The sequence below is a fragment of the Eufriesea mexicana genome, unplaced genomic scaffold, assembly GCF_001483705.2.
Source record: "Eufriesea mexicana isolate 0111107269 unplaced genomic scaffold, ASM148370v2 scaffold474474812, whole genome shotgun sequence".
NCBI lineage: Eukaryota > Metazoa > Arthropoda > Insecta > Hymenoptera > Apidae > Eufriesea > Eufriesea mexicana.
In genome coordinates, this window is record NW_016907966.1 from 1068932 (window position 1) to 1084093 (window position 15162).

The 15162-nt window shown below is 31.2% G+C and overlaps 1 protein-coding gene across 10 annotated transcripts in view; it reads left to right on the forward strand.

Annotated features, from left to right (window-relative positions):
* The window catches only part of LOC108549506 (arf-GAP with SH3 domain, ANK repeat and PH domain-containing protein 1), a 67056-nt gene that overhangs the window by 43230 nt on the left and 8664 nt on the right, over nt 1-15162 (forward strand). For all 10 annotated transcript variants that reach the window (XM_017902924.1, XM_017902948.1, XM_017902978.1 and 7 more), the window contains 6 exons: nt 9454-9526; nt 12200-12345; nt 13187-13441; nt 14167-14252; nt 14601-14757; nt 14841-15105. In XM_017902924.1, the coding sequence (XP_017758413.1) occupies nt 9454-9526; nt 12200-12345; nt 13187-13441; nt 14167-14252; nt 14601-14757; nt 14841-15105 (982 nt within the window). The remainder of the gene's footprint in view (nt 1-9453; nt 9527-12199; nt 12346-13186; nt 13442-14166; nt 14253-14600; nt 14758-14840; nt 15106-15162) is intronic.

Genomic DNA, 15162 nt, shown 5'->3' on the forward strand with positions numbered 1-15162 from the left:
GGGGGGGGGGGCGTATTCTAGTCTATAAAACCTTCAAAAATTAATTTTTTTTATTTCATTTTTTGAAAATATATGTCTTTGAAAATATTTCTATCAGTGGATATTGTTGAATTTGAAAAAATTAACGAAGTTATTAGCGTTTGTTCATAGCGCCTTTTTCGAAACCATACTTTTTATCTCAAGTTTTAGTTGACCGATTACTACCAAATTTGGAGGTTATCTTCAGCACACGTATTTCTATCGTCCGTATCAAAATTTTAAAAGTCTAACAATTTTAACTATTTTTTTTTTGCACGCTAATGTCAAAAGAAAGCACAAAATATCGATAACCTAACTTTAAAGTACTGCCAGAAATGTTCTCTTCAATATTTTTATACATTTCTGATAAGGATGATAGTCACATTCATACTGAACAAAATAGACGTTCGTTTGTCCATTTCAGAGAAGGAAAACAGCTGAAATCGTGGCAACCGTGCAGACATGTCCAACTGAAGGGGCGCTACTAAATTAGCTGTATCTTCGCCAATTCTCAATATTTTTTTATGAAAAAAATAGCGTATACTCCTTAAATATCGGTCAAAATCATGCCACAAACCTCGGTACGATAATGTCTTCATGCTTCTTAAAAAAAAATTCTAAATAGCACCTAAGAGATTCACATGCAGACTGGAATACCGCCTTAACGCCGGCAGCAGATTTCATTTAGACAAACAAATCACGTGGATTCGCCGATGAAAACAGGGAACGCGAGTTCCGGAAGGAACAGTTGTCGAGTAAAGTACTGCATCAGCGTAACGTGCTCAACGACGCGTCGTGGTATATCTTGGTGCAATCGGTGGGCACAGCTAGGAAGGAAAAAAACGACCAGGGGGCCCCCTGTTACTTGTGAAATACGCGCGTTCTTCTTCGCCATTGTGCGTCGACTTTATCATGCAGTTTGATATTTATCGTCATACCTCGTGTCGGCGGTTATTCAGTTCAGCATTAGTGGAGGACGTGCAACGTTTAACTACCACCCCGCGTGTTCTCTTGTGTGTGCACTTACGGTGGAAACGTTGCTGTCAACAGCACTATGTGAAGCGATTGCACGTGCGAGAGGTAGATACCACGTTTGAACGTTTTAGAGATTGGATATGAGAGATTGGATAGCTAACTCCACGTGTATGATGTAGCGGGGTCTTAAATCAAAGCGTCAAGCACCGGCACTGATTGATACAGCGACATCTAGGGTTCCATGTAAGGTTCCGCGCTTTTCCGACAGAGGGAGCAGCTTAACTAACAATAAGATAGAATGGGTGTCCCAAACTTTACGCAAGAAGTAATTTTGATAGAAAACACGGGTTTTTAATTGGAAATTTAAAAGACGCGTTGGTCTTTCGTGTCACGCTGTCTTTTCTTTTTGTTGGCAATACTTTACCGCACGAATAGCAAAATTCAAATCTTGCGCGAATTTTGGAACACGCTATAGAGAAGCATTACGCAAAGTAAGATCTTAAGTTAGAGTATCAAATAGTGATATTGATTGATGTCACATTATTGATTGCAAAGATAGAGCAAGGTGCTAAGTTAAAGAATTAAGCAGTGGTACCAACTGGTGCAATGACTATGTGCATACATTATTTCATCTTTTTTGATTGGAGATTGAAATACAATTGAAGTATAATCAATAAAAAAATGTATAAGACATTTTACTAGCACCAGTTTGAGTCAGTTACATCTAATATTGCATGTAATATTTTTTCAACATAAATTTATGCTAAAATATAGTAGTATGATATAGCAAGGCCTTCGGTTAAGATTTCAAGTAATAATAATGATAGAGACAGTGGTGCTGGTGTCGTATGCAGTATTCTGTGTTGATTAATAGCTACCAAACTTTGGTTAAGTGTAGTAATCTCATGGTATAGCAAGGTCTTATGTTAAAGTTTCAAGTAATGACACTGATTGATTCAGTGGCGCTAGGATCGTATGCAATATTTTACGTTATTTGATAGGGTCTAAACTTTGGCTGAGTGTAGTAACCTCCAAGGTGTAGCGGTGTCTTAAGTTTCAAGTGGTGACAACAATTGATGCAGTGGCGCTAGTGTCGCATGCAGTGTTCCGAGTTGCTCGATAGGGACTAAACTTTACCAAAGTGTAATAGCGTCTATGATATAGTAAGATCTTAAGTAAAGCTTTGAATAATGACTAAATAGATCCTATTATACATATATCAGTTAGTATTATTATTTAATCGAACAATTTAATTTCCATTTATTAATTATTTAATAAAATTTATTAAATTAGTCCTATCCAAGTAATTGAAATCGTTATTATTTTCTATGTTTACTATTATTATTCAATTATTTATATGATGTATAAAAATAATTATATGTATAAATATTATTATTTAACTAGAAATGTAACTGTTGTTAATATAACTATTCTATTTAATTCTGATTAATTATTTAATTATCAAATTATCTATAAATATTATAAATATTATTATAATATTATTACCAATATTAATTGTATATATAATATAACATATACACGCAATATAATATCAAATTATATCCGAAAATAAAAGCGCGAATATTAATCCACTGGTGAAAAAGAAGTTTAGAAAATTTATATATGTGCATTATTTTCGGATATAATTTGATATTATATTGCGTGTATAATATTAGCTATAAATATTATTTAAATCGATAAGTTATTAAACTATCATTATTTTCTTTAACTTCGTTATTTTTAAATATTACAAAATTCTGCTTTTTTCGTTTGTATTATTATTGAATTAAAAATAAAGATAATGTTTACTTATCTTTAACGAATATTTACTTGGAGGAATTATGCGATTCTACATATGGTCGAAGTGCTCTTCGACTATTTCGAATTCGAAATGTTTATAAATTCCAACTAGCGTAAGCAACGTTTTAAGATAGCGTTCCTTAAAACGCCCATGCTATCGAGAAGCTAACGAACTTGCTACTCGATCCAACAATAAGGTTTTCTCCCTCCGTATCCTTAAAAATACAAAAATAGTAGTAATTTACAAATAAAAGGAATTAACAAATTAAATTTATAAAATAAATTTTATAAAGTGCAGTTGGAAATATTTTAATTTGTTAATATAACATTTATAAAAATTATTCATTTTTAATCTTTTTTCATTCAGAAGTGTAATATTTTTCAACGAAACAAAAATTATAGCATAACATTGTAAGTGTAATATTAAAAAAAAAATAAACAAAGTAAAAAATTAGAAAATTAGTCTTTTTTGTTCATTTGTTAGGATACAAATTAATTAAAACTAGTTGGGTACAGTGTGATTTAAATGTACTTTTTTTGGAACATTTCACCATAAAAATATTTCACGAAATATTTATTTTTCCAGCTTTCAAATTTCGTACACTTAAACCAAAAAAATATTGAATTTGTGAAATATTAAAATCGTAGTGTATGGAAGAAATTGTATCGCTGTTATTTGTTAGAAAACAAATATTTTAACATTTTCCAATCATTTATATAAAAAGTAATAATCAAAAATTTGTTATATTGTAATTTATTAAAAACTATATTGAAAAATTAACATAGCAAATGAAAATTGTTACAAAAAAAGAAATAGAATATGTCACATGAAGTTGTCGTTGAATTAGTGAAAAATATTCCGTGAAAGTCATTAGTAAAACTGACATAAAGCGTATTTCCGCTTGTTCCATTTAGTCTTCATAACGGTACTATCAGTTTTATTCAATGACAACTATATTTGTTTATTCTTCTCCACGCTAGTAAATAATATTTCATTTTCAATCAAACTATTTATATTTGTTTATTGCAAAATATTTTAGTCATACTTACACCACTATTTATATATACTATAAATACAGTGTCAACAAAAAGTTTTTAAACAATAGCATTATCTCACAAATTTACATTTCTTTATTACAATGTGAATATTGTAATACACGACACGATATTATAATATAAATTTCCTAAGAATAATGATAATAAATTTTCTAATAATAACAATAATAATACTTTCTAAGTAAATCTTTACAAATTAATTTATGCCTCACTCCTATCCTTTAAAGGCGAACTTACAAATTGTCTAAATATACTGTCATATTGCTTCATGTAAAATTGTATAATGCTGACGGTGACACGATTAGCAAATCGATAGGTAACTCTGCCTTAAATAGTTCTCCTAGGACCCTGAGTAAGCCCAGCTTGATAGCTGGAAGTTAGGAAGACGGTGGTGCAGGTCAATGGAGAGACTATGCCCAAGGGAAAGCAACCCTTATGCTAACAAATTGCTCGTGTGTCGTCCCAAAAGTTCACGACACGCCTATGGCTATTAAGGCTGCAGACGTTTATATCCATATGAGCCAAGCTCACTTAAATTGGATGACCTAATAGTAAACAAATCGAAACTGTAAGCAACTGACTTAGATGACTGGATTCTGGTTAACTCAGTATTTTTCTCAGGAGCAAGTTGAAGAATGATAATAATTTTTTTATATAGACTTCTATTGTTAGTGTGTATATACCACCCAACCAGTTTTGTTGTGGATACAGTGCTGCCGTTTGCGGTCAGGTTCATAACCTTTCCGCCTTATTTATTGTAGCCCCAAAACCCGAGTTCTTATTGGAGATCCCAGTCGCTATTCTATATTTCAAAATTAGTGTAGATATATTTCCAATTCGTAATTATTAAAGAATGACATGTATCAATAGTAACATACTTTTGATAAGGTATTGAAAATAATTCTGTTTCTTTGTTTTACCTATTCGCCACTTGTTTTATTTTTCATCAGTTTTCTTTGATTCATTGTAACACTTGAAGCTACTTGCCTACACCCCAATATCACAATGGACCCACTCTCCAACTTGAATCTATCAGAGAATGACAAAATAAATCAATAACAGCATCACATTTTAATTAGTTTACTTGTCTAGGGTACTTAAAATAATTTTTACTTTTGTAGCAATAAGAAGTATTATTCTGAGGTATTTTTCTTTTTTTTTTTTTTTTTTTGTTGCAATAAGTAACAAAAAAATGAAACCACATAACCTAACTTTTATATTTGTTTTCGTAGATTTTTCTAATATGTATAAGTATAATATACATGTGTATAAATATAAATTATAGAATGTCAGAATGGAAAGTAAAATAGGGAGATAAATAATCGGGAATATTCCATGGACATAACAAAGGAGAGCACTACGTGGCTGTCAGGAAATTTGTTGCATTAACACCTAGGCCAGGAGCAGAACACAGTCGCTAATAATGAAATTTGTTCAGCTGAGACTCAACGGACTTGTCAATACGCGGAGAATTAAATCGACGTACTTTCCTTTGCTCGTACATTATCTTCGAGTGCGGCTGTTTGCTGAACGGAGACGTCACACGAGGTATAATTGGAAAGTTGAAATGGAAACGTTCCGATCGATGAATGTCCCTATTGTTCACGCAATACGGTGGCCGTTGGAACGCGAGCCAGAATCGCTGGCAACAAATTGAATAAAACAGGGAATAAAATGACAGAAACTCAATGACTCTACCTATATATGCACTTGTTAGGACATGTGAAATTGTCACTTTAAATGAAACTTTAACCATACCTTGCATTCCTTTAAAACGACGCATATTTCATCAGAATAAATTTTCCATCATTCTTTACACATTTCTCAACAATTAAAAACCCTCATTATTTTAATATTTAAAAGATTCTTCCAAGACTACTTTTAAAGCTTTGTTCTGAAACGATTTATTTACTGGAAAAAATATCTTGATCTTTAAAAGATATAGATATAAAGAAACCATATTGTACCTGTACGAGATAACGAAATGCGTAGATACTTTTAAAGCTGTTTCGCATGACCATACGTTTATCGCAATATTCGTATGATGGATACTGATAGTACTACGGATTGCTCAAAAGATGTCTCGTGAAGCGACACAAGGGTGAAAGGAATAGTCCGCTCGTATTTAATTCGTCTTCGAAGCCTCCAAAGAAACACTGCCCTTGGCAACACTGATATTTCGGCCGATATGGAATGTACATGTGCCCCGTTTCTTTATGATTGGTTAGCAAAGGTGGAACTATCGAAATGTAACCAATCAGAGTCGCAGTCCTTCCACTACTCTTCTATGCATTATATATACATGTATTGTCTATAGTGGCATTCACACCCTCCCGAAATACGATATCGCGACACTGATTTTCGGTATCCTCGATCAGTCTACCGTTGGCGACTTTGTTTACATTCGAACGTCCGACGAAACGTAGAAACAAATCGAATCATTCAAACGGCAGCTGCAGTGCTGCACAGTTCGACCATGGCACGATTCGCGTTGTACGTATCGTCGTGTAAAGGAGTTCTTAGGTCTCGTATATTGTAAGATAAGGTACATCGACAATCTTTTTATCTTATGTTGAATTGTTAATACTGATCTTACATGATTCTATTTTTAGATATACCACTCTTGAGTAATAAATTTCGTGTGCCACATTTTTATGATTGTATTAAGGGAGGTGCTACTATTACACAATGACAAGACTAACATTGTTATACATATACTTACCAATACAATGTGTACACAGTAAGCATACCGTAAGCTATAAGTTTCTACAAATTCATTATTTTTACAGTCATAAAATAAAATCTAATGATAAGTCTAAAGACTAATAAAATTATAACAGAAATTCGTTGAGGATCATTCGAGAGCGTGAAGTCAAAGTAGCACAAAGCGAAGAATTAACACAAGAAACTCAGGTATGCCATTATTACGGTGTACAAAGAGGGCATTTCATTAAGAGAAATCGCGAGAAAATTGGGTATTTCGTACAATGGAGAACGCTTGACGGTGAAACGTTTTCGAGGAGCCAACGTCGTTTGGTTAAAATTAAACGCACACTATGCAACGTTGCGAATTGCTAGAAAAGAAAAGGAAGGAATAGCGGATATCAGAATTGTTTCCAAAAGAGAAATCGGCTCCTTGAGACACCGGAGAATTGAAGCAGAAATCAGTGATGATAAGGGGAAAAATAATTCGGTATCGATCACTACGGTAAAAAAAGCTCGTTATTCGTTCTTAATGCTGGTATATAGTGGTTAATTCGTTTCATTCGTGGATAAAAGATTCGAATAAAGATGAGTTTCGATTGAGGATAATTAAAGATAATTGAGATAAGTCGGTTATATTGATAAATGTGTGTTAAAATTATGGAAATAAGAGCTTGGGTTACTGTGTTGTGCATTACTTAGCAGTATGAATATGTTACAAAAATCTAAGATTATTTTAGAAAAACTTTTATTTTTTCTAAAAAGAATGTATTAGATAAAATCATATCTTCTGTTAGTATATTTGTTACAGATATAAACAGTTATTAATTTTAAATCTATTACGCTGTTGTGCAATTTATTTAATAGAAATATTAAAATAATATTTACAACACACTTTGCAAGTGTAATTGAAATAGACATTACTTGAGAAATAATTTGAATTTATTATAAGCAAGGATAATGGTTGATTTTATTTTAATCAACCTTTTCAATTTATATTTCAAGAGATGGTAATGGAAATACTTGTTTTGGGTTATATTTTAAAGCAATTCTTAGATTACAAAGAATTTGAAATATCAAAAAGAAAAAACTATTATTCCTTAATAATTTTAACGAAGAGTAATAAATATATAGTTCAAATTGTTAGTATCGAGTCGTCCATTACCCCTTGCTTAATAACAGTGCAATGTTGATAAAAATTATGAAAAGTTAAGATGCATACCTTTGAAGGAGACAAGAAGAACCAGTTTCTGTCTAACATCGTATATCCCTGAACAAAACTCGAGGGCCTAATGTTCCTTAAAACATCTCAAATTACATGTTTCGATCCTTGAAGCCTGTAAATTTTAGCTTCTGGTAGATTTTACGACCGCGCTGTATCGATTACACTGACTATACCCGACCTCGCGATGTCCTCGTGAGCTGTTCACGAGCTTCGCCAGAGGGATGGAGCCACCTGCAATTTCCTAGTCAAAGCAGCGAAATTGTCTGTTTGCTTAGCAGACAGTTTTTGTATCATAGCCCTTTGCAACCATATACGAATTGCAACTTATACATTTGTAGATTTATATGTGTATATCATTTCAATTTTTTATACAGAAAATTAGAAATATATTCAAAGGTACAGTTAATAGAATTGAAACAATTATCTAACCATAAGAAAGTTCTCGATTATATAGACTTTCATTTTCTTCTTCTATTCAATTGGAATATTTTATTCTTAAGGATCCTAAATAATACCCAAGCAGCCACAAACCTGGTGGGAAAGTATTAATACCAAGACATTAAGCACTTAATTTGGAAAATTCTGTGTTATGATTATCAAAAGAGAACAATAAAGCCCCCGTTTCTATTCTGTAGAACAAAATCTGTAAAATTAGGAAGACCTAACAACACTCGACTTACCTTAAAATTACCTTGTCCTTTTTTTTAGAGTTCACCGCAGAGACACGCCTATTTGTACACCGTTGCATTCCCTTTCCTCCTTACTCGTCTAATAGGTTAGGTTAGAATTAAACTAACCAATCAGTGTGCTTCTAACCTTGAAATTCATTAGCTCTCATTAGGTCCCTGCTTTAGCTGTCTGAAACATACAAATCAGAAGTCAGACTTATTACCTATTACCTTTCCAAACGCTTACGTATTATTAATTATGACAAAGATATCAACACGAACTATTGCTACCGCTATCGTTTAGTATCATCGGTAAGCCGAAGCGTTCGAAACATCTATCGAACATTAAACTTGTGTTCATCTCTAAATACAATCAAGTCACGGTATCTTTGCTTAATAATTGTGTGCCATCCAAATAATCAGCTGCTCTGTGTTAATTCGATGTGCAGCGTACCGAAACCGTCGTTGTACCACGCAAACGTTGCAATCGCCGTTGCTGTTGGGAATCAGATGTTTGATACCAAATCGGTACATAAATATTTTCTCATACTTAATCGATTTTTAATCCTTTATATCTTTTTATAACTCCAAAATATTTAGACGCTCGTCTGTCTGCATATATTTTAATAATTATTTTGTTCTTTTTCCTTACTATACCATTTTTTTTATTTACTCTTTTTTTACCATTATATCGTTATACCATGAAATAATCCATCTGTGATAGTTACTGGTTTTTTTGCTAAATTTTTTCCTTCGGATGAAAAAGTGTAATCGGTGTTGCAATTTTTTTCCTCTCATGTACAAAGAAAAATCCAATTATAAAGGATTAATGCAGTAACACGTCAACACAATGGAGTCGAGTAATCCTGTTCCCGCTGTTCGAGGATCGTAAAGCAGAAGTGTGTGTCTCCTTTCACTAGACTGTATGATCCGTATCGCGTAACCTGCAATAAGAACAGCTGGTAATTATGTACGTGGAGTTTTCCTAATTTTATGTAATTGTTTCAGACGCTGGACTTCGACAGAGATGGCCTGACGAAGCTGAAGAAAGCGATCAAAGCCATTCACAATTCCGGAAATGGTGAGTGTTATGCCGTTGATTGTACACTGGAAAATTTTTATCAAAGCATGATTAAAAATTAAATTTTTTTTGTATTGTTTTAATCCTTTATTAACATTATGTAACTTGGAAGATATTTTTGAAATATTTTATAGGATAAAAAGGATGCATATTTAACTAAAAAATGAAATAAATAATAATTATTGATAAATATTAATAGTAAATACTAATAATAAATATTAATACACGTAAATACATATTTAATACAAGAATTATATAAGTAACCGGGAAGAGGATGATTCTACGCGAAAAAACAAATCGAAAATAAGGAATAAAATTTTTTCGTTCGAAGCTTCGTTATCGAGAAAATCGACTTTGAATATTCACCGAGTGCGCGTGAACTTAACTCTGACTAAGGCAGGTGGACCACCAGTGGATATTCAAAGTCGATTTTCTCAACAACGAAGCTTCGAATGAAAAAATTTTATTTTTTATTTTTTATTTGTTTTTTTGCATAGAATCACCCCTTACCGATTGTACTATCGTTGCTGGGACATCCGGTATATTTAATGAAAATAAAGTTAAAGTGCTATCAAAATAAGATATATAGCTTCTATCTACAATCATGTAAAATTATTTCTTCGTAACTTGATGTTAGTTCGCTAGTTGAATGTTTAGTAAATTTAGAAGAAAATATCCCTAGATTTTTTTTAGCGAGTATCGTAACTGGAATAGCTTTAATGGCCATAAAATAGGCTCATAAATCCACATGATCATGTTTGTGCATAGTTAATCTGTCTTTTTACATCGTAATAGTTATAGTTCAGCTGGAAAAATCCAAGGAAGATATAGAAAGGAAGGCCATCTACTGTCTTGTTCAAAGAACATGCCAGTAACAAACACGTTACATACAAGGAAATTTATCGTCAGCCTAACCTATACTTACATACCAACTTATGTATATATGTATGTATAAAAGACTCAGCATATCACGAAACACAAATTATTTAGAACTGCAATCACCTCAGAATTAATATAATTTGCACAAGATTTAATTATACAATACAATCAGAATTTAGTCATGGAATATATTTGGAACTTAATCATACTAGAATTCATACCAGGTTTCAATCATTTCAATTTACACATACCCAAGTCGTAATTAGCTATAGTACATAAAGTGTAAATACATACATATATATATGAGTATAATACTACCAACGTCACAATTAATTCATCTATCTCATTCACTTACTCAAAGATTCACAAATAATATATAAAATACGTCTGAAAAATTGTTTATCTGGCTTATTGTGGAATTTAAAATCCTACTTTGGACAAAAAAAGTTTCGAATTTTAAATTAAAAATAATTTTCATTATTTCATCTATTGCAGATTACAGTCATAGGTTAGGTGGTTATGTTAGGTTTACACGTATCAAGAGATCTTGACTTGCATTTCCTTTCTCTTGGTTATTTTATTACTTTTAATCTTAATACTTTAATGCTCAATGAATTCTAACACTTTCGTTGAGATATCTTGCGTAGAAAATTTCGTAATTGCACTGATATTTAATGTACAAAAGTATCGTACCATATCATGAATATACGATTATAATATTTTTCTAGTAAGCAGACAAAGAGAGAATATAATTAATCGAACATTGTAGATCATAATAGAATGAACACGCTTTCAGGGATTAAAAAGTAACTAACAAGACACCAGAACGTATTCTGTTTCTTTTTGTGAGACTGATCGATCACGTGGCCCATATTTGACGCTCCTAAATATAGATGGCCTCAAGGATAACGTTTTACTAAATGTTTTCGTGCGTCTAGGGCGAAGTTATATGGTTATTGCAATAATTGTAATAAATTTGTCCAAAGGAATTAAGAAAAGAAAAAACGGACAAACATAAACATCGTGTGAAAATACATTACGAGAAATTTCGATTCGTCATAAAAATTAATTAAAATTAACCAATTTCAATTTTTATTATTTTTCTTTCAATGAAGGAAATGTGCAAATTGACGTAATAATACAGGGTCATGTTTATGATGTTAAATACGAGACAGGTTGACACAACTCGAAACCAGATAATTATATACAAATATGTAGTCGCTTGTCGAGAATATCGTATTTCAACGTATTTCGTAACCGGAGTGTACAGTTTGTATTTGATATACCAACCTGCTATCAAACAATAAACGTAATTATAAACTTATTAATACGAAAACGTATAATAGAAGCAAATTTAATATCCTGTCGTCGACGATGCTGCTTTTAATTATAATTTCATATACAACTTGCTTGCTACTATTAATCTAAATTAATAGGATAATTTTTTAATAAGACACAAAGAAAAGTAACTAGAAAATTACTAGAAAAATAGGGATGTTCCAATAAAAGATACAATTCTTTTTTTGTGATACAATATTTCTCTTTTTCTTCTTTCTTTATTATCATTAAACTTTGTTTATTGTTTCTTCAAACATTGTACATTTTTTTTTTTAAGTAAAACTAGTTATACTATGAAAAATAAATTTAGCTTTAAAGAATATTTTTTACGTTCTTATGAAAGTGGTTCATACAAAATAAATGTTTTAATAAAGAAATAAAGTTGTAATAAGAAAATAACTGGAAATTAATAGAGAATTAATTATTTATGTCTTGATTTACTCTTTTCTGTTGCAGCCCATGTCGATAACGAGGTGTACCTTGGAAGGGCCCTGGAAAGGCTTGGAGATGCTGCTTTGAAGGAACAGGAACCGGATATCGGTGCTGCTTTCCTGAAGTTTGCGGTTGTCACGAAGGAACTGAGTGCTCTGATGAAGACTCTGGTATGCAAAACTACTTTGTAACGGGGTTTGAAAATAATCATTTATTTTTTGAAAATACTTGAAAATTTCAAATCAATTCAAATTCAAAAATTTGAAAAAATTTGTTATATTTAAATATTAACACGATTAACGTTGAAAAAATATCTAATAAATAAATATAAAATTATAAATATGAATATTGCTTTGATAATTAAATGTTAATTTATTGAATTTTGTGTACTGTGGTTATCAAACTATTTTTATTACATTTTCTTGGTGCAGAGCAAATGCGTTGTTTCTATAATTTTTTGTTTCTAAAAATAAATCATTCTTATTTTCACTTTGTTATTTATCTGTTTATTTATTAAATTATTTATTTATTTATAATGTCACTTTCTTAACAATTCTTTGAATTAATTTCACTGTGTATTTCTTCATCATGGTATAAAAATATCACCTGAAACTAGATCTATTTAAAGTTAATTCAGTTATGTCTAATTTAAATATATATCTTGATTTATATTACCATGATCATTGAAATGTACCAATTGCTTCTTCGAACCTACAATCATGATTTTTTTTATCACCTTGAATGTATTTGTCTGGATACATTAATATTATTTTTTCTTCTATAACTTTATTATAATATAATTTTATATTTTATAATTTATTATATAATTTTAGAATACTAAATTCATTTATCATATATATATATATATATATATAGATTTTAATAATTCTAACTTACAGATGTATCAAAGTTATTATCATTTTCATGATATTACTGATTTATCTAAGCTCACACATTATATTATTCTTCCTTAAAATTATATTCGATTAATTTAGAATCTTCTCGTAATAGATGCAAAACATCAACAACATCGTGATGTTCCCCCTGGACTCGGTGTTAAAGGGGGATTTGCGAGGTGTGAAAGGCGACTTGAAAAGGCCGTTCGAAAAGGCGTGGAAAGATTACGAGGCTAAATACGCGAAAATTGAGAAGGAAAAGAAGCAACACGCAAAAGAGGCTGGCCTCATTCGGACGGAAGTGACGCCGGCCGAGATCGCAGACGAGATGGAGAAGGAAAGAAGATTGTTTCAATTGCAAATGTGCGAGGTGAGGCCCGCGGAACGGATCTGGAACAAGCGATTGTGCACTCTGCTATGTATTTATTACCAGACGATTGCCATAATTTGTGGCACTGATTCTTGTACCCCACGAAACCGCGGGAGGGCACCAGCATCTGAAACGCGTCCTTCCTCAAAAATTAGAGAAAAATAACTTTGATTAAAATATCATTTATAAAACTAAGATCTTAGAAATTTTTTTATCTTAATAATTTTTTGAATGTTTTATTTGAAACTTTGAATTTTCAACTTCTCCTTTTAAGTAAATTCAAAAATACCTTGATTTTGGAATACACGATTGTGTAAATATTGACAATGAATTATATGCCTTATATAAATTAATAGATAGAGGATTTATATAAATTATACTGTACTATAACAAATTTTGTTTACATATTTTTAATAATTTTATTTAAGTTTTAATGTAATAATTTAAATCAAAAATTAATTGATTATCATTATTCGGTAATCACATCCACTATTTATTATTTGCATAAATTAAAGTTCGTTACATTGAAAATTAATCAAATTTTCATTTCCTATTATATTAAAAACTTTTATGAAATTTTTATGAAAATTGCTTAAAAAGATATGCACAATGAACAAATTACGAAATTGAGAAATTGATAAAAAAGATAAGGGAAATATTATGAAAATTACTTAGATGATTTGATAGATGATTTTAAATCGTTATTTGTGTTATCTTTTCTACAGTACCTTATAAAAGTGAACGAGATTAAGACAAAGAAAGGAATTGAACTGCTTCAGCATCTAGTCGAGTATTACCATGCACAAACCAAGTAAGTATATACAATGTTTTATTTTATAACAACATACTTCAAGGAAGGTTGCATTTAACAAAACTAAATTTTCTAATTCTAATTTAAACAAAGATACTATTACTAATTAATAAATTATAATAACTTTGTTAATTTCTATACAACAGTCACAATGTTTAATAATATAAAACAGTTACATACCAAAAATTTCGTCACAACAATTATAAGAGTAAATAATTAATAAATAATTTATTTCCTATATAAATTAAAAATAATCTATTTCAAAACATAAAAGTATCCTTCCTGGAAACAGTTGTTAAATACTCTTATTTTTCAAAATATATTTTACATTATTTTTTCATTTTATAGTTACTTTCAAGACGGCCTAAAAACCATTGAACATTTTGGATCGTACGTGACAGATCTTAGTGTGAAATTACAAAAGATCAGACAAACCCAAGATGAGGAAAGGAGACGGCTAACAGAACTCAGGAACCTCCTTAGAAGCTCAGGTTGCGACAAAGAGGTAAATTATCTATCGTCGTAATTATATAGTACTGTTCTTTCCACAACGTGGTCCACGATAATTCAATGTTATACGATTTTTAGCTAAATGTAAACGCAAATGTTGGGTACTCGCTTCACCAACTGCAAGGGGATAAGCAACACGGTGTTACTAGATCTGGACATCTTCTGAAAAAAAGCGAGGGAAAAATGAGGAGAGTCTGGCAAAAGAGACGGTGTGCAGTTCAAGCTGAAGGTTATCTGGATATCTGTCACGCGGACGAAAATAAACCACCAACGAGAGTGAATTTATTAACCTGTCAAATTAAGCTAGTGCCGGATGACAAACGGGGTTTCGATCTCATTAGTTGTAAGTTGAACTGTTAACCCATTGGCAGTGAGGTCTGTCCGCTGAGATTTAGTTGTT